At 57.9% G+C, this 18,726-nt stretch overlaps 7 protein-coding genes across 7 annotated transcripts; all 7 read right to left on the bottom strand.

Annotated features, from left to right (window-relative positions):
• Nucleotides 1–736: 736 nt before the first annotated feature.
• Nucleotides 737–3,118, bottom strand: EsH8_IV_001345 (uncharacterized protein; the record flags this gene model as incomplete). The annotated part of the gene is made up of 1 exon (XM_083266235.1): nucleotides 737–3,118. The coding sequence occupies one exon, from the start codon at nucleotides 3,116–3,118 to the stop codon at nucleotides 737–739; it is 2,382 nt and encodes a 793-aa protein (XP_083125130.1).
• Nucleotides 3,119–3,882: 764 nt separating this feature from the next.
• On the bottom strand, nucleotides 3,883–4,887 carry EsH8_IV_001344 (uncharacterized protein; the record flags this gene model as incomplete). Its single annotated transcript, XM_083266234.1, has 1 exon — nucleotides 3,883–4,887. The coding sequence occupies one exon, from the start codon at nucleotides 4,885–4,887 to the stop codon at nucleotides 3,883–3,885; it is 1,005 nt and encodes a 334-aa protein (XP_083125129.1).
• Nucleotides 4,888–5,807: 920 nt separating this feature from the next.
• On the bottom strand, nucleotides 5,808–6,793 carry EsH8_IV_001343 (BTB/POZ domain-containing protein; the record flags this gene model as incomplete). Its single annotated transcript, XM_083266233.1, has 3 exons — nucleotides 5,808–5,920; nucleotides 5,976–6,411; nucleotides 6,482–6,793. 3 exons carry the CDS (start codon nucleotides 6,791–6,793, stop codon nucleotides 5,808–5,810), a joined length of 861 nt encoding a protein of 286 aa, XP_083125128.1.
• A 905-nt stretch (nucleotides 6,794–7,698) lies between these two features.
• Nucleotides 7,699–8,856, bottom strand: EsH8_IV_001342 (cyclin-domain-containing protein; the record flags this gene model as incomplete). Its single annotated transcript, XM_083266232.1, has 1 exon — nucleotides 7,699–8,856. The coding sequence occupies one exon, from the start codon at nucleotides 8,854–8,856 to the stop codon at nucleotides 7,699–7,701; it is 1,158 nt and encodes a 385-aa protein (XP_083125127.1).
• A 3,494-nt stretch (nucleotides 8,857–12,350) lies between these two features.
• EsH8_IV_001341 (uncharacterized protein) lies at nucleotides 12,351–13,994 on the bottom strand (the record flags this gene model as incomplete). Its single annotated transcript, XM_083266231.1, has 2 exons — nucleotides 12,351–12,610; nucleotides 12,665–13,994. 2 exons carry the CDS (start codon nucleotides 13,992–13,994, stop codon nucleotides 12,351–12,353), a joined length of 1,590 nt encoding a protein of 529 aa, XP_083125126.1.
• Nucleotides 13,995–14,010: 16 nt separating this feature from the next.
• EsH8_IV_001340 (uncharacterized protein) lies at nucleotides 14,011–14,520 on the bottom strand (the record flags this gene model as incomplete). The annotated part of the gene is made up of 1 exon (XM_083266230.1): nucleotides 14,011–14,520. The coding sequence occupies one exon, from the start codon at nucleotides 14,518–14,520 to the stop codon at nucleotides 14,011–14,013; it is 510 nt and encodes a 169-aa protein (XP_083125125.1).
• Nucleotides 14,521–16,123: 1,603 nt separating this feature from the next.
• Nucleotides 16,124–17,263, bottom strand: EsH8_IV_001339 (uncharacterized protein; the record flags this gene model as incomplete). The annotated part of the gene is made up of 1 exon (XM_083266229.1): nucleotides 16,124–17,263. The coding sequence occupies one exon, from the start codon at nucleotides 17,261–17,263 to the stop codon at nucleotides 16,124–16,126; it is 1,140 nt and encodes a 379-aa protein (XP_083125124.1).
• Between the last annotated feature and the right edge of the window lie 1,463 nt (nucleotides 17,264–18,726).

Genomic DNA, 18,726 nt, shown 5'->3' with positions numbered 1-18,726 from the left:
GAAGCTGAAATACGCCCCCAGGATGTCAGCTACAGGGGCTACCTCCTACTGAAATCATTGGTTTGTTTGCCAACGCATATCCCTGACGAGCATTCTGAGAGGGGAGCCAAGACGGGTTACACAAACGCCACATGCAAATAAGACCTTCCACACATCCCTACCCATCACGCTATTTCTAATCCCACAACCCGGGACACCCACTCTGCCCTTTCAGACGAATGATTTGACGATGCAAGAAATGGCCGAACTTTACAGTGTGGCGAGACGCGCCCAATCTACCTTCTTGCCCCCCCTCCTCTCCGGAGGTTTGCAAGTCCTGAGCACGGCCCGCCGCGGACCCCTTTCGTCCATCCCGCACCCCGAGCCGTGCCCATATCACGGTCGATGACCGAACTTTGCTCCTCGTCGTCCGCGCGGTCTTCTCTTCGTATTTCATAGCGTTATTACCAGCAGCCTGAAATTGCTTCTCAGAATCGCGGAAAATGAACAGAGTCTATAGCTTTGCGCTCCAATCATCTTTGTTGCCTGCCAGAAAGACTTCAAAATTAGCATTCTTCGTCGTCATGTTTCCCCTCTCCCCTTTTTTCCTTTCTTCTCTCTTGGGGGCGTATTTCTTGGGGGCCACAAAATGGGGCAAGGGGGTGAGACACTCACTCAGCAAATTGTGCGGATGTGCTCGGCGCCGATGAATCAAGCTTTGGTTAAGGAATGTTGTCCGACTTCTGGTTTTGTCTCCTCAGTTGCCACCGCCGTCTTTGCTCTTATACAGGCCACCAAAAACCTCGGTCCACTTCTTCTCATCGTCCTCATCGAGCGCCGCTCCCGAAAGTCTCTTGGCGAACAGCGCGAACCGCGCGTGGTACCGGAAGCACTGCGCCCCCGTGATCAATCCCATGGCGATCTTGAACGGCTCGATGTTGGCGCTCTGGTATTTGACCAAGAAGCTCACATTGTTGATGGCCGCGTGGAGGTCCCTCTCGACGCCGTGAATGACATCCATGGCCTCGTTGAGAGTCGCGGGCATGTCGAGTCCCAGGAGCACGCAGCAGGGCTTGATGAGCTGGCTGGTGAACGGGTCTTCGCCGATCCATTCGATGTTGCCATAGGCGATAATGCTCTTCATCGCATCCCTCATTGGTCCACCGGTGGACTCGATCGCGGCCGTGACGTGCAGCTTGGTTAGGTTAATGTCGTTGGTGTCAATGAGTTGTCTCAGGGGTCGGAGACATTGAGCCACGTGCTTGTCCTCGGCCAAGTCCTCCCTCAGGAGCTTTTGGAGGATGAGCCTGTCTCTGTCAGAGATACGATTGGCCTTTACGGCAGCGTGGTCTTTGATCATCTGGTCAATATCAATGTCTGGGAGCAACGCGGGCGTCTGACTAATACGACGCGGGCAGCCAGGCCAAGAAAGGTGTCCGTCGGGGCCGATTGTAACTTCTTTCGAGACGAGGCCCTCGTCTTTGCACATCTGGAGATTGAAAATGAGCTCTCTGAAATACCGTGTGGCATTTTGGACTAGGTATTTGTGTGAGTACACAAGCTGCTCAACTGTATCAATGGGATGGCCGTTGGGCGCAGGCGTCGGCGACATCTCGGAATTCTCCAGCGGCGGGCGTGGTCCTTCTTTGCGGGCCGTGTCGGTCGTGAGAGTGTCAGACCAGGGAGGCCGGACCTCCGTCTTGGGCGCAGTCCAAAGATGAGGGGTTCTGTGATTGCTGTAGGCCTCCACGGCTTCGGTGCCAATGTGTTTTTGGTTCCCGGGGAGCCCTCTGGCGCCGGCAAGAACATGGCCGGGGACCCAGTTTCCGTGCATCAAGAGATCCCGCGTCACGCTGCCGTATCCCTTCTTCAGTTCGTTATTGTATCCGGGGAAGCCGAGTGTGTACACGTCGGGCATCATCAGGGAGGCGGTGAGCTCTGGGGATGGCGGTGCTCGGGGACCATGGTTCCGGGGCATGGTGATCTGCGATCCTTCCCACGACGGAGGCACGATCTCCGTCCAATCCTCATCCTTGAGGCCCATACCGGCGATGCACTCCGATACGAGGCCTTCATTTATGTCGCCGGCGTTGATCTTGAACGCTTCGTTGAAGGATACATCTTTCTCGTACGTGGTTGCGACAAACCTAAAAATGTGGCCGTAGGCAGAGAGGCGGAACTCCTCGTGGATTCGGACGTAGTGAGGCGCATACAGGATGAGCTCTGCCAATTCGACGGAGGGCAGCCTTCTGGTCATCTCACCGTCCCCGCCCCGCCTCTTGCTCGCTCCAAGCTCGGGTTGGCACTCCGGAGTGTTGTGGCAGCGCCACCAGACAATTGCCATTGCGAGTGCGAACGTAGGGGGGACGATGTCACGAGGGTATTTGACGAGGAACGACTTGATCTCGTCCACGAGTCTCTTGGGGATCTCCCGGCCAGCTATCTTCGGCACTGCCATGCGGAAAGGCTCCCACCTCTCTTCTCTCATGTGCTCGAAGACGTTGTAGTCGAGCTCTGCTTGCGGATCTCCGACGAACACGGAGCAAGCGCGGCCGCTCAGAAAGTCATCATTCTGCTGTCGTTGATGCTGTTTCTTCTCTTCCTTGGAAACACGACGGAAACCAGTATTGGCGCTGTTTCCCTGCCCGGCATTCAGAGAGAGGGTTTTCAGAAAGGTCATCTGTCGCGGCCGGAGCATGTCGACGGGCGGGATGATGAGCCCTCCGCGCCTGTTGGTTGAAGCGACTCCGAAGAGGACACCGCGGTAGTGGTTCCCCATGTCCGGATCCGGGTTGCCGCCAGAGCCCCGAATGAAGACTGGCCTGAAGTCGCCTCCCTCCACGCCGACATAGTATGAATTATTTGACAAGCTGTCGTCGTACTTGTACCGCCGGTGGCACCGCTTCAGCGGCGAGACGACCACGTAGGTGCCGGTGTCGTTGAGCAGCATGATCTTTTCGGGCTCCTCATACAAATCTGAGTCGTCCGGTAGCTTGTCTGCGCCGTAAAGCTGACCTCCGCATCGGAAGCCTGGTTTGGCGAGTGCAATAGGCAGTGGAAGCTCAGGAGCAGCCAGCTGTTGAATGCCTTCGCGGCCATGGCCGTGAGGATTATGACCTATATCAGAACCGTCGGCCATCCTGGATACAACCTTGGACACACTGAGCAAAGTGGATTGTGATGCTGAAGCTAGCCAGCGGTGATATGCAGGGTGAGGCAGGATATAGGTGTGGGAAGATGGGGAGTGGATGGTGACGAAAGGAAAATAATCCCGCGTATCATGTGAGAATCAAAACAAACGAAGCAAAGATGTGGAAGGACCAGCAGATCGTGAAGAAAGAAGGGTCTCACGGTGCAGCCATGAGCCCTCGTGACGCTTCAAACAAGTCGGACCCGGGCGTATGTTGTGCGGGGGACGTTCAACTCTGAACAAGGGCACTTGATAATCTCCGGCAACACAGATATTATCTCCTTAAAGACTAACCACCTTACGATGGCCATACCCTTTTCAACAAATGCGGTTGATGGTATGGTAACAACTCGATGAAAGCCAAAAAGTGATTCTGGACAAGACATGAAAGTTCTCTTGATAAGAAACCCGGCATCACTAAGGCATCTAAGCCCTAGGTATTTCTCGCAGATGAGCTGGTATTACTCAAAAGAGAAGAAAGGGGGGAAAAGGCAACTCAAACAAAACGTCGCGCAGTCTCGAGAAACATCTATAAGCCTCTGAGAGAGAAAGCCCGGTAACTCGGGATGTTGGGTAGCAACCAACCTCTTTGGTACATAAAGGTGATGGAACATTCCGTTTCAAGAGTCTTCGAGTAGATGTATAACGCCAACGCCACCAAGAGCCGGGATATCATTTGGGGAAATTTTTTTGTCTTTCTTTCTTTGCTCGCTTCAAATCGGATCAGTCTCGGCGTCATCAACAACAAGCTCCTCCTCCTCCACCACCACCTGAGCCGCCTCCGCCGCCGCCGCCGCCTCCTCCTCGCCCTCCTCGCCCTCGCCCCAGGCCTCGGGCCCGATGTACCTCCTCGGCCAGATGTTCATCGCGGTCTTCAGCCCCTCGCCCAGGGGCAGCCCGGCATGCACGACCCTCTCGTCGCCGGTCCCGTTGGCGTGCAGGTTCATCCAGAACACGGCGTTGCCGCGGACGGGCCGGAACGCCGTGCCGCCGCCCTCGTGCCTCCGCCACGGCGCGGCGCCCTCCTCCTCCCTCCTCCCGTGCTGCGGCGTCGCGGCCTCGACGCGCGGGAAGTGCGTCTCGCCGCCCGTGCACCCGTCCTGCAGCACGGCGAAGAAGCTCGCCACGCGGTTCCAGCGCCGCCGCCGGCCCAGCCGCAGGTCCGGCTGGAACTCGTCGTACCAGTCGTGGTGGACGTTGAACCGCTGGCCCGCCGTGTACCGCACCAGCTGTGGCGGGCCGACCTCGTCGCGCCCGGGCGCCAGCGCCGCGCCCATGAAGGCCTCGGCGCGCGCGAGCACGCACCGCACCGCCGGGTCGCCCGCCGGCAGCCCCGCAGACCACGACGTGCGGTCGGGCGTGCCCTGCACGCGCCCGTTCTTGGTCACGTACGACGGGCGGAACTCGGCCTCGCCCGCCTCGAGGAGCCCGGCGATGTCGTTGTCGCCGAGGAAGTTGTGGATGTAGATGACCAGGGGGTCGAGCGAGACGATCTGCGTGGTGTAGTTCTGCGCGAGGCAGACGAAGGGCTCGCCGGCGCCCTGCGGCTCGGCCCCGTCGTCTGCCGGCGGGGAGAGGATGGAGTCCAGGGAAGACAGCAGGCGGGAGGGCAGGTCGTATTGTTGTAGCAGCTGCTGCTGCTGCTGGAGGTGCGGGAGGACGACGGCGATGAGGCCGGTGTAGGCCGAGAGGCCGAGAAGCTTGCTGGTCCAGCCCATCGTGTAGGGCGACGACGCATTGAACCCCGGGGTTCGTCTTACAAGCACGATCTAGGTGGACGACGATGGGTCATGTACAGAGACGCAGACGGCAGAGAAGCGAGAGATGAGCCCCGGTCGCGTCAATTGGATCTGGCCTGAAAAGAGCAGGCGTCTTTTGGTTAAATACCGTCTCCCCCTCTTCCCCTCCCTCCTCTCCCCCGTGCGGATTGCCACCTCTCTTGCTTTCCAGTCTTGTCAAATCCAAACGCGCATCAGATAGATCAATGGAGCATCGTCCTCCGAACTGGGCGGAGAAACCATGCGCGGTCCGGGCTGATTGGACCACCCGCCAAGACGGCGCCAAGGACCATCCCTGGGCGGACCGCACCCCGTCTCTCTCCCCCACCTTTGAAAGGTCGCCGGGCGTCGCCATGGTCACTGACTGAACTTGGGGCAAGGCAAATGTGAGTGATGCATTGGCTCCGTCACTGCACGACCTGAGAATCAAAGGACTAATGTCTTGAATGGTTCACATTGGCTGCGTTGGCCCCGCCCCGGAGATGGTATTTTCTCCTGGCAAAGGGCCGAATTAGTTTGTAGCTATAGTACACATGCGCAATATGCTCCTCAGCCGTAAAAGAAGCTAAAGTGTCAATGAACTATCCCCATCAAAGTCTGACGAGGGGGTATCTCCCCAGATGATCAGGCAATACGCACTGCAATCACCACAGACGGGAGCGGCGTAAGGATGTTGGAGATTCGTCTCCGTTTCGACTGCAGCCGAGAGGCAGAGTGTATATCGGCGCATGACAACAAGCCCCAGAGGTTTATCGAGGCAATATTCCTAACACGGAATAGCAAACACCGCTCAGCACAAGCGCCGGCCTCTCCTTCTCCCTCGCCCTCTCTGCTCCCCTCCCCATCCTCTCTCACACACTCTATATCTGGCTGTGTCGCGCGCGCTTGCGAGCGCTTCCCGTCGTCGTCGACGACGACGTCGGGTGCAGCTTGTCGTTGCGCTCCCTCTTGAGCTTCTCGTCGAGAACGCGGGCTATCCATGGTCAGCATCGTGTATGCCAAACGGGGGTCGCGCGAGCGCCACGTACTGAGCACGTCGTATCCGAACTGGGGGTACTCCAAACACAGGGAGCGGAACTCCTCCTCGGCCTCGGCGCGTAGGGTGTGCGAGCGCGTGGCCCAGAAGCTGGCGACTGGCGCGCGGATGGTCGAGTCGTCGTTGTTGGTGTAGGCGTAGACGTAGCGGGCGTAGGCGATCTCGCCCTTGGCCGTCGAGTTGACGCAGTGGATCTTGGAACTAGCGAGTGACCGCAGGCCCGGCATGCCGAACTTCTCCGCCAGCGTGTATACGCGCGCGTGCTTGAGTAGCTGCGTGCCGTCCGTGTCGACGTCCGGGGTGGAGGGGTCGGTTTCGAGGGTTCGCGTGCCGGCGACCTTGCGGGGGAAGTAGTCTCCCGTGTAGAGGAACTCGAGGAAGCATCCCACCGCGTCGATCTCCTCGCCGACGAGCTCAATCTGTCGCGGCTGTCGCACAACAAGTTAGGAGGCCGAGGTGGTTAGGCGCCAACCGAGCGTAACGGGGAGAGAGGCTCACGCTGCCGTCGTCGCTGAACTGCGCGCAAGCCTCCTTGAAGTAGGGGCTCTGGACCAAGAGGGCCTGGTGTGCCGTGAGAATAGTCTCTGTTTCGCCCTGGCCAACCAGCAGGGTGACAACAGGACTGGAGAGGAAGCTGACGAACGTCGTCCGCAGCTCGACGGGGTCGTTCTCGCCGCCCTCGGCGAAGGGGAGCTCCTCGGGGTTGGTATTGTTGCCCTCCTCAGTGCCCTCGACCATTTCGACATCGGCGCCAGGGTTGGCGGGTGCCTCGTTGACGACCTCGGCCTCGAGGTTGAACTCTTCGGACATCGTGGCAGTTTGTGATTGCGCAGTCGGGCTCGTGGGTACTCGTGTCGCGTGGAGGGACGATTCGACGGATCGTCAGTCCAAGCACGGCTTGCCGTGTTGCAGAGAGGGCGACAAGGGTCAATTGATCGCGCAAGTAATTAGAACAGAACGATCGCGTAAAGGGAGGTGTATAATGAACGTGTCGAGCGTCAATAAGGAGCGAAGCGGAGCGGAGTAACGTTGACAGCAGGCGGGCTCGATAATAAAAATAAAAAATAAACCAAAGAAAATACACGAGAAGCTGTTCCGGAGTTTGGGGGTGGGAAGCTTGAGCTCCAGTTGCTACAACTGCAACTGCACCTACACTTGCACCTGCACCTGCGTCACAGTTTCCTCCGGTCCAGCGCACGGCTCATACAAGTCGCCATTGGCGACTGACCCTGCACAGGCATTGATAATCGATAAGAACACCACCCATATGCTTATCGGGGGTCTGCTATCCGATAACAACATCTTCACCGACACATGCCATCGCATGTCTTGGGCTTGCGAGGTGGAATGAGGCGTGTTTGGACGCAAGAAACATGGCTAGATTATCTTTCACATGGCACCGCCTGCAACGCATTCTCCAAGTCTATGCGCAACTCTCAGTTCAATCCAATGTTCAAAAATTTGTGACTCTCCAACACCACCAACGCCGGGTATCATGGACTGACTTGCGAGATGCACTTCTAGCAAAAGACCCCGCCCACTCGTGTATGTTCAACAGAAAACCCGCCCAACGCAGTGCCATGAAACAAATGAATCAGGGTGATGCGGCGCCCAGTATACACCGTCGCAATGCAAATTGATGATGTGCTCGTGTCCCTCAAATGCCGTAAACATGCTCTCAACGACAAGGGGGTCCCTCTCCCAGTACGCCCCGCTCATTTCCATTCGTTCTCCTTCCCGGCCAGCCACTTCTCCCTGGGCTTCCGGTTCAGCGATGTCGTCGGTAAGCTTGGTTGCAGGATCCTCAATGGTTGTTCTTCCTTCAGCACGTCCCAGTGCTTCTTGAGAGTGTCTTCCCTCACCACCAGCTCAAAGTTTGCCAAAAAACAGAAGCTGATCTCCAGCCGCGCCAGCTCCAAGTCGCTGACGCCCCCAACCTTGGCCATCTTACTGTGCGGGTAGCTGAGGTCCTCGAGCGCCTTCATTGCCACTCTCAGCCCTGCCAGCACCAGTCGGTGCGCATTTCGCCTCGTCACGGGTATCGTTCGTTCCTCGACCGCAAGGCGGTGGATATATAGGCTTGTCGCAAGATACACAGCGGTGCTCATCGGACAAAATCGGTGAATGCGCGCTAGGTATTCGTCGATGCCGATGGGAGGGGGTTTCTTGGAGTAGAATTTGCGCGTAATGGCGCTGTGTTGAAGGTTTATCGGCTGCGAGTTCTCGCCAATGATGATGTACGGCTCGGGCTGCTTCGATGGCGGCGGAGGGGTTGGTGTCTGGGTCTGTCTAAGGTGGACGCCGTCTATTAGTTGTGACGCTGAGCCACTAGAGCCGCTCGTGTGGGACATCATCGACGGTCGACGGGGGGATCCTTGGGCCCTCGAGGCCGCCTCGGCCTCTTGGCGCATCCTGGCCAGGTTCTTTTCCGAATTGGAGCGGATGAGCTCCTTTTCCGCAGCCATTCCTCGCATGTTGGGCAGAGTCGGGCTGGTGGGTGGTGGTGTGGGCGGGATATCGCCTGTAATCCGGACGAGGGTCTCGATGCCGCCGCTCAGCAGCTTCATTGCCGAACGCGGGGACAGTTTAAAGACATCATTGTTGTCAGGGACGTTTGGCGGGCTTTCGCACTCGGAGATGCTGAGTCTGGGATCCGACGAGGGGTTGGGCGGTGGCGGCAGGTCGGGAACATCGCTCGCGCTCGAGTTCGTGTGTTGGAGAGGGGCGTCCTCCTCTGGTTTAGGCGACATGGCTGTCGTCGGTTCGTGATGCTCCTCGTGGTGGCACCGGGGTTGGGTAGGAAGCGCCGGTGGCAGCGCGTCGGGGCGGGGGAGCAGTGCCTCGGAAAATTCGGCGCGGGCTATGGCCAGCATTCAATGTTTTGAGAGGAGGGATAATCGTGAGTATTGGGCCCAAGGAGGGCTGTCTGGTGTGTGTTGCTTTGAGCTATTTGCCACGGCAAGCATAGTCCCAAGTCCCGTCCTTGCAGAGTTGCAGTCTATCCCTCGGCCTTGTTCGGCTGGCGGGGGGCCGGATTATTTCGCCGGTGGTGTCGCAGGTGACCCTTCGGCTTGGCTTGGGGGTTGGCTAGAGGCGTACTTCCGGGCCGTTCTAGGATAAGCCGGTTTGTTTGTTCCCCGAACAAAAGAAACGACTGGGCTTTGGGAGATTTGGTCGTGGTTCGATTAAATGGGATTATGGTCGTTCGGTTGCGGAAGATAAAGGGCGAACGAGAGCAGGGCAACGCACGGCGCAAGGCGATGTTGCTCTAGGCTATTCGAAGCCAGGGGGGCGTGGTGCTCGAAGAGATAAATCAGCTACTGGCGGCTGGGAGCCTGGGTTTCTGAGCGGCGCGTGTGGTCCGGTTGGTAATGTCTTGCTCGGGGGGACGTCGTTGGTGGTGCCAGCAGTGTTTGTGGTGGTGGTCTCGATCTTGTTGGACAAATTACTGGCGGAGGTGCTGGTAATGGAGCGCAATATTTTTGCTGATCTCGAAGCTAGTGCGGGGAATTGCAGGCATGGGACGGGCGAAGAAAGGCAGAGGACACGGCATCCCCGTCACGGCGGAGGGATCGGCGATCGTCTCAAGTCGAGGAGCTGCGAGGGGCTGTACTAATCAACAAATAATGCAGCAGCGTCGGATCGGGGCCGGGGGTGGGCAGGCGGCTGGAGGTTGGAGAAGGCGAGGCGAAGCGGCGGAGCGCAGAGCGCAGAGTGCAGATTGGAGGGGCAGCTGCAAGAGGAGCAAGGGCGAGACGACGGAACAGCAGATTTTGAGTGGCGTTTGCCTGATGTGCTTGGGGCTGGCGCGATGCGATGTAGCGGACGTCGCCGTTGGGAAGCAGCAGCGGCAAAGCGCAGCGTCGTGTACGGGGACTCGAGGGATATTAATGGCGACTGGACCGGGGACGAGCTCTACCGAGTCGTGGAGGCGGGTAGAGGGAGGAGTTGGCTAGACGGCGGCGACGATACCTAGCAGACGGCAGCGCGCATCGATTGACGGCCGGTGTCACTACTTGGGATGGTTCCGAACCGGGTGACAGGCCGAAAGCGAAGGGAGGGGGGGAGTATGCAGGAACCAAAGCAAACGCGCGTGAGGTGGCGACGATGGCAGAAGAGATAAAGGTTGGGAATGGGCAGAGTACGATACGGTCTGGCAAATGGATATTGAAGAATTTGCCGATCCTGGGTCGCCCTAGCCGTCATCCGCAGCTAATATTGATGAATATGTACTCGGGATTGGGAGCCCGGGAGTTCGGGTATTTTGTAAGACGGGTGTCGATAAATTTTTGGAGAAATTTCAACGTTGGAGGGGACACGCCGGGAGGGCGAGGCGAGCAGAGTGGAGGGGGGAGGGGGGAAGACGACATGGAGGGGCTGGTCCCGGCTGGAATGGACAACATCCAAGGCGAGCAAGCGCAGGCAGGCAAGAGCCGGAGTGGAGGTGGAGGAGGGCAAGAGACATGGTGTGGAAGGCAAGATGGACCCTTTTTGGAGGAGGTTCTGGCCCGGACACCGCTGGACGTCCAGGCCCCCCCTTCCTTCATCCGTCACTCTGCTCTTGGTTGCTCGTTCCTGCCAGGATCCATCCATCTGTTCTTCCCTGCCGTCTAGTGTAGCGTGTACTAGCGCAAACCACTAATTAGTGTGTACGTATCCGTACATCACCATCAACATCCGCTTTGGTTGTTGCGCCTTCTCCCTTCGCCTTCTACTTACTGTCTTTGCACATACATGGTGCTTTCCCGTTGTTACAATCTACCTGCCTTGTCGTCCGTCATACATACCACGCATTCCACGCGCAGGCAGGACCAGAGGGAAGCACCTGCTGTTGACGAGGCACTGGCCAAGGTAAAGCCCAGCAGCTGCAACTCCCATGCTGGGTCCACATCGCCACTCGTCAGGCTCAGAGTCTGGGTAATGAGGGGTAGGTTCGTTCGCCAGGTCAAAAAAAAAAAAAAAAAAAAAAAGGAATACAGCAAAACAACAACAACAACAACAACAACAAAAGTACGGAGTGATAGATAAAAAGCAATAAAATAGAGATCGGGTATGTGCTGTGGCTGCAATTGGTGTACAAGGCAAGGGCCGATTGGCTGATGACAGTCGGATTACCAAGTGTGCCCGCAGTCAGTGGCAGTGGTAGCGGCAGTGACATCCGCTCGTCCTTTCCTTCTTGCCCGATACCAAAATGCTCCAAATCCCCCTCAGCGGGCACCTTCCATGTGGTGTTCTTCGTGGCAGGGGTCCTCGACACCAAGAGGGGGCGCACGGGCATGCGGACGGCCGGTGCTGGATCCACTCCACCGTTATTTTTTGGAGCTGCGAAAAGGCACCGGGGCGGCTTTGGTGGGGTTTTTTGGTCCAGGGTCTTTTTGCTGTCAACTGACCAGATTTGATGCGACCCACCCACCCAATTGCCGTTTTGGCTCATGTCCAACTCGAGACCACACCCACCTCGCTGTCGCTTCGTTGGTCTGTACACTAATTAGTGTTATTACTCACCTACTGTCCTTATCCTACCTGGAGTACGCAGTATGCATGTCATGTCCACGCGCCAGGCGGAATAAAATAGAATAGAATACGGCGCTAACCCCGACAAAGGCTACTAGTAACTGGTGGTTGATGTTGATGCTGGTGTCGATGCTGCTATATGCACTACTTACTAATGCCATGGTCATGGTATCTTATCCGCTAGACCTCCTGGTCCTTGCTTTGCAGCTATCTATCGCTAATTACCGGGTTCCTCCAGAAAACCACCACACCATGCTTACATACCTGTACCATGAGAACTCACACAACACACCAGGCCGAGCCGAGCTGCCTCTCCTGCCTCCATCCGCCGTGCCAACCAGAATTAGCGCACCGCTGCAGACGGACCTGACTTCTGCCGGCTCTTCGGCGAGATCTACCCGCTGGGTAAGGTACGATGGCAAGCTACCAGCCGCTGTCAGCCCACCTTCTATTCACTAATATCCGCTCGCCGCCGGCCTCTCCATTTCCATTTCCATTTCTGCTTCACAACTCCGCAGCCAGACATGCCAAAGCATGGGCAAACCGCCGGTAGCCTGGACCGACCCCAGGCTGCCGCGCCGGCAGACAAACTCACAAGTCAAGCTCGAGCCGCCCATGCACCGTCATACGGGACCACATAGTGCACATGCAATCGTAACCTATCATTGACCCGTGATTCTATTCTACCGGGTTTAACCCACATCGTCCCCGTCCATCTACTTCCTCGCCTACATCCCTCCCGTCTGTGTACTGTCGGTAAGTGGGACAACGAGCCATCGGGCGTGTCTCTGCGTCGCCTCACCGACCTCATCAGGCCACATCGAATGGATATCGCTCTACTTCTGCCCCATCTCTAGCACCCCATGGCCACCTTGATGTCCAAGACGGCTGCTTGCCCGCCCTGCACCGTCTCGATCGCCTTCTTGAGCACTCCGTCAAGCTCCGCCTCGTTGTCCACCCTCGCAGCAAACAGGTCGCCGCCTGCCGCCGCCTTGGCGATTCCAGCGTAGTCCGGCGCTGGGTCGAACGAGATGTTGATCTCTTCGTTGCTCGCCTTGGAGCCCTCGCCGTCGGGGTGCACAAGGAGCAGCGACCTCCGCGGCGCGTTCCATCCTGTCTCCGTGTTAGCTCTGAGTCGGATCGGGCATCCCTCCGGCCGGAACTCACCTTTGTTGTTCAGAATGATTGTCAGTACGGGGATATTGTACCGCTTCGCGATCCAGTATACACTGCCCGGCACCGAGAAGAGGAAAGTGCCGTCGCCCACGATTTGCACCACAAACTTGCCCTTGCCGCCGTTCTCGTGGTCGCTGGCCAGCTTGATGCCGAGCGCGCCGCCGCCAGACCAGCCGAGACCGCCGCCGCCGCAGTTGATCCACGAACCGGGCAGCGTGGGCTGGAGGTTGTCGTGGACGAAAACCGTGTTGGTCACCGCCTCGATTGCCCAGATGGTGTCCTTGGGGCAGAGCTCCTTCAGTCTTCGCGTGAGGTGGCCGGTGCCAAACTCGCCGTCCCCTTTCGGCTTCGCCTTTTCCTCAATCTTGGCCAAGAGCTGCTTGTACGACTCGTTGACCCGTGCCTCGCGCTGCTTGGCTTCCGCGGATTCCAGCTGCGCGGTGAAATGGCCCGACTTGAGGTGGCCGGTGATCTGCTCAATCGACAACAGGCTGCTGGCGCGGTATCTCGACTGCGCGCTGATGTAAAAGACGGGCATCTGCTGCTTGAGCGGGTCGACGTCAATGTGGAAGATCTTGGCCCCCTTCTTTGGGTGGCACAGGGTGTTGATCCACGGCACATCGCAGTCGAGGACGAGGATGACATCAGCGGTCTTGACGGCTTCGTCAATGCCGAATCGGAGTCCCAGCCAACCGGGGTGGTCCGCGGGGAAGCACATATCACTGCCGCCGGTGTCGACAACGCGCAGACCCTTGACCGTGTTGGCGAGCTCGACGAGCGCACCAGGGAACTGGTGGTTTCTGCCGCCGAACCCGGTGATGACAAGGGGCTCCTTCGCACCGGCCAAGGCGTCGGCGATTTTGCTCACGGCGCTCTTGGGGAGGCCGCCGAGCTCGACCGGGTCCCACTCGTCCTGGCGAATGCTGTACGGCTCGACCTCGGCCTCCATAACCTCTCTTGCGCCACAGAGATAGACGGGACCCTGGGGGTCCGACTTGGAAAACTGCAGGGCGCGGTTGACCATCTGCTTGACGTTGGTCGCCGTCTTCAGCTCGCCAGAGTAACGGCAGTACTGCGAAACGATCTGCTTCTGGTCCGGGACATCCTGGATCCAGTGGATGTACTCGGTCCGGCTGCCTCGCAGCTCACCCTCCAGGGTGAACGGGGACAGGCCTGCAAACACCAGGACCGGTGCGCGGCCACACGACGAGTTGTGCACTGCGGCGCCGAGGCCTTGGGTTCCAACGTCGACGTGGACGATGACACACTGCGGCTTCCCGGTCAGGCGGGCGTAGCCGTCGGCCATGGACATGGCGACCATCTGGAGCAGTCGTCAGTTACGGGCAACTCGAGACACGGAAGGGGACGGAATGCATTACTTCGTTGGGACAGGTGATGATTTTCGGGAAGCCCCCTTTCCTCTCCCTTTGCCCCTTGACCATGGCCTCGATGATGCTGGGATGGTCGGAGCCCAGGTTCACGAAGCAATGGGAGACGCCGGCGTCCCATAGCGCCTCGAAAAAGGCAAACGATGCGGTGTACATCTCGGTCGACTTGGAAGAAAGTTTCCGGGCTTGGTCAATGGTGGCCTTGTACTGGTCCTCAACGGCAGGCCGGGGCGTGTGCTTTATACCACCATCAAAGGCCGATGATGTCGTGAGCGCAACCCCACCTCGGTGCAGTGGGGCAGCGGATGAGAAGGCGGCAAGTTGGCGACCATGGCCGACAACGGCTGCGCTGGCAGCCATTGTCTGCTTAAGCCGGGCTATTCCCCGTGCTCGCCCACCAGCCGGCCCCACGCCGCGTAGGCAGCGTGTCATGGGCGCCGGCACAGGTCTGAAGGGCATGGTGGCTGAGGCGCGGGAAGCAACGGCCAATGATGAGAGTGAATCGAGTGATTGGAAGAGGGAAAAGGGGAAAAGGCGGGGTATCAATGACAGATGGCCGCTGTGAGATTTACTTTCACAGTGTTATCAAACACACGTTTTTGAGCAGGGGCCCTTGAGCAAAAAGGTGTGGTGGGTGGGAGAGAAGCACAACCACGCCGTCGGCTCGGCCAATTGATGGAGTAGACGATGACGCGCCTCGGCGGAGATGTGACACGACAATGGAGAAATTGGACTGAAGGGGTTTGACTGGAGTCAGGTTGAGCTCCCCGTGACGGGCGGGAAAAGACACTTATACGCCCGGGCTAGGGTCGTTTTCAAAGACCGACGACGGGCCTAAGCTTGCTTCCCCAGAATAGGGAGCATCACGCCCTTCGGCCAACCCCGCAATGGGGCAGCCCCCGCCCCGCCCAGGGACCGGTTTCATAGGCCGCTTGGAGTCGGCTCACCGCAGCAGCGCCTTTTGGCCGGCAACCCGCAGATAAGAGGGAAGCACAATGCAAATGCAAATGTGGGCTTGTTGGCCGGGAGAGGCATAGGGGAGGAGGGCAATTTGCATTGCCAGAGCAGCAGGGCAGAGGCACGAGTCGAGATTCGGGGGGCCTGTTTTTTTTTTTTAATTTTCCCCATTCTCGGTCTCAGTCTCGGGTCTCGAGTGACAAGTCTCAAGTCTCTCGAGAGGGGGGGTTCTTTTTAAATTTGTGAACCCATCTTGGTCTCTCTCTCTTTCTCCTTTGTTCCCCTCTTCTACCTATCCGCTCTTTTCTCTCTTCTCTCACCAATTATTCTTCCCAAAACACATGTTACACACAAAAAACGAGTCTCCAGACGGAGGTCCCCCCAACAAACTCTCCAGGTCCCTCCCAGCTGTCAAGTTGAGGTCAACCCGCGTTGGGCCGAGAAATGCCGTCCCCAAGGTTGTCCCCCGGACTCTCTCGCTCTAGGGCAGAATTCCGCATAGCTGATTAGTATAAACACGGGTCTCACCCTCGCCCTCTCCCTCTCGCTCTCTCTCTCAGGTGCCTGCCCTTCCACCCCGCGACAAAGCGCGTCCGGGCGTTCCTGGAGAGAGATCGCACCTGATGTGGTTGAGGTCGTGCGGGGTGCAGGCCGTGTTTATCTAGCTCTTAGCTAATGGGATCCGCCCGTGTGCCTTGGGACCGACCTTTCGCCACGAAAAGACGCCGCTTCCCCCCCTCCCCCGCAATGGGGAGGAGGAGGAGCGAGAGGGACAAGCCTCCCCCTACCTTAGCGTATGCGCGGCTCCGAGGTAGTGTGCATACACCACCATTCCATACACTGCTACTTCGTACACGCACGCGCCATGAATAATGTCAACAAGGTAGGACGGGTCTACCCGATTGCATTTGGCCCTGTGCAGGAGCGTGCGGTCTATGAATCAATCAATCAATGGGTGAATGCGATAACTCCACTTCCAACGGTGATTCGTCGCAAGACATTATTATTATTGTTATTGTTCGTGTGATAGTACACCCCGAACCAACGTCCCCCGTCGGCGGCGCTCCAATGAATCTACGCCCAGCCACGGGCGACCAACCAGGTGCTACCATTCGGACCTCAGACCGTCCGGCCAGATCCATCCAAGCACAGTCCCTATGCCGAACGCCACAAGACAAATGGCCAAGGTCATCAGCAGGCCGCCCACGTAGCTCACGGGCACGGACGCGGACGGCGGCCTCGCCCTCCTCCTCCCCGCCGACGTCTGCGTCGTCGCCGTCGGGCTCGCGGCGCTGGCCGTGTTGCGCGCGTACGTCGGGCCCGCCGTCGGCGTGCCGTAGAGCGTCGTCTCGGGCGTGTCGTACGGCTCGTTGGGCCAGCCGGACGTGCTGACGGCGCTGGGCGTGCTCGTCAGCACCGCCGTCGACTCGCCGGACCAGTCGTGCTCGTCGAACGCCTTGTACCACGCCCACGGCGAGAACTGGTCGTCCCAGTCGGCGCGGATCCCGGGGCACTCGTTGAGGCAGTTGTACAGCCCCGCCGCGGTGCCCTGCTTCTTGTTGCCGTGCTCGTCGGCGAACTTGAGGCCGCACGCGCGGTAGCAGCCGTACGACGAGCAGGGGAGCGAGTACCACGGCTTCAGCCACCCGCCGAGGTCCTCCCACGCGGTCCACTCGTCGATGTCCGTGTCGGCGAGGGCGAAGCGGTTCGAGAGCTCGACGCCGTAGTAGTTCGTCTGGGGCTTCGTGCCGTTGAACTCCATGATGGCGATTTGGTACGATTCGGCGGGGCCGAGGTCCTTCGGGATGGTGATTTTGGGGTTCGTCGTGCCGACGGGGATCAGGTCGCTGAGGTAGCCTGTCGCATTCTTCCAGTCAGCGACGGAACCCAACGTCGTCGGCGGCAGACGAGCGACAAGGGGAGAGGAGAGGGAGATTATCAGAATAATTGCAGACTCACATGTGTACATCCACTTCTCAGTATACAAGTACAGCTGGTAATGCTCGTACAGCATGTCATGCCCGCAGCCGACCTCGGGGTCGACGGGGTTCCGGCACACGGCGGCCTTCTCGTCAAAGTATGTGCCCGGCACCGTCTCGTAGACGAAGGGCTGCTTCCAGAAATCGAAGCCGATTTCGATCTGCGTCTCGACGCCGGCCGACACCTTGGACGGCACGGTGACGTTGAGGGCGGCTGCCGTCGTCAGGACCGTCGCGACGAGGGCGAGGAGGCCATTGGGGGCCATGGCTTTTTTTGCGATCGCGCTGCTATCGCCCGGACGGGGGCGAGCGAGCAGTTTACCGGGATGAGGAATTGAACGAGGGGACGGGTAGCAGGAGCTCCCTAGCGTACGATGGTGAAAAGAGAAAAGAGGAAGAGGAAGAAGAAGCCATTGCGATTTCGATTATTTTTTTGATTGGCCTCTAGCGGGCGGGCGATAGGGTGTTGATTGTTGGAGGAAGGATTGCCATCCCGGACAGGGGGGATTGCTTAGCTCCTGCCTTAATCATAACGCTAAATTTTAGGCGGCCGCAGCGCTGCCGAGAGTGAGCCCGAGGTGAGGGGCCGGAGGCGGGGCCCATCTTCGGTGAGCGTACGGTGAATCCGCGGCAACCGCATTGTCCAATTTTCCGACTGCTACGAATCAAAAGTGCCAGCCGTAAAGCGGCGCAAATTGCACAGCACTTAAAGGGGACCAGCTAATAAGCAAGTAGCGGTTTCCACAGATCAAGAAATGGTCTCCGTAAGCGGAGGACGAACACCTACTTCTCGAGCTGTCCGACTGGCGGCCGTTCCTAAATGTGCGCGATGAAGAAGCCTAACACAGCCCAATACTTCTTTACATAAACACTATAATACCTAGACTACCATCCCCCTAAAACGATAAATCCAGTAACCCAGCTTCAAATGCAAAATATGACGCAATCAATACCCCCAAATCGGCAACTAGTGGAGGAATTCGTCTTGGAGGTGAGACCTTGCGCGGGGGACTTGCACTCCGTGATTTCGTTCTCCTCCATCCCCTTGAAGATTCATAACCCGAACTTCGTCGGGGGAAGGCTCGCAGCTGAATGTGATTGTTTGTCCGCCGGGAATTTGTCTTGAGAGTGGAAGGGCGGTACGCGGGAAACGCCGCGCGGTTTTGACGCGAAGAAACGAGTGTGATGGTCTGGCTTGATAGCAACCCGAGACTCCAGTAGTAGGTTTCTTACGCGATGAATAGTTGCTCCTCTGCAGCTGCCAAGGAATTGGACACCTCATGTTGCTTTTCCAACCGAATTCGGAAAGGAATACAAGAAATCCACCATAAAGCAAGCGAAAGACAAGGAAATCCCAACACTATAGGGGTAATAATAACGAGAATCCGCGGCTTATTTTTAATATTAGGTGAGAGTATGATTTGAATGACGCATATAAACGAAAGGAGGGACGCGGTGCATATGGAGAGAAGTTCCAGATGGCTGGACCGGAAGAATTCGTCTGACATGCCATCTTGAGTGTTGGCGATGATCCGCATATACTCCGGCAGGCGTAGCATGGCTTGCATCCTTCGATGGTATTTTATAACGGATGCTTTGTGTGAGAGAACAATGCCTGATAGTATAGTGATTAATAGAACGATGCGTCGGATCGTCCGGGTTGCTGCGGCTTGGATAATGATATGCCAGATTGCGTGGTCGATCATGTCTTGCTTCAAGACTTCAACCA

Source organism: Colletotrichum jinshuiense, chromosome 4, assembly GCF_051148585.1.
Source record: "Colletotrichum jinshuiense chromosome 4, complete sequence".
Taxonomy (NCBI): domain Eukaryota; kingdom Fungi; phylum Ascomycota; class Sordariomycetes; order Glomerellales; family Glomerellaceae; genus Colletotrichum; species Colletotrichum jinshuiense.
Note: the sequence above shows the minus strand (reverse complement) of the source record. Positions and strands in the feature narration are given on the sequence as shown.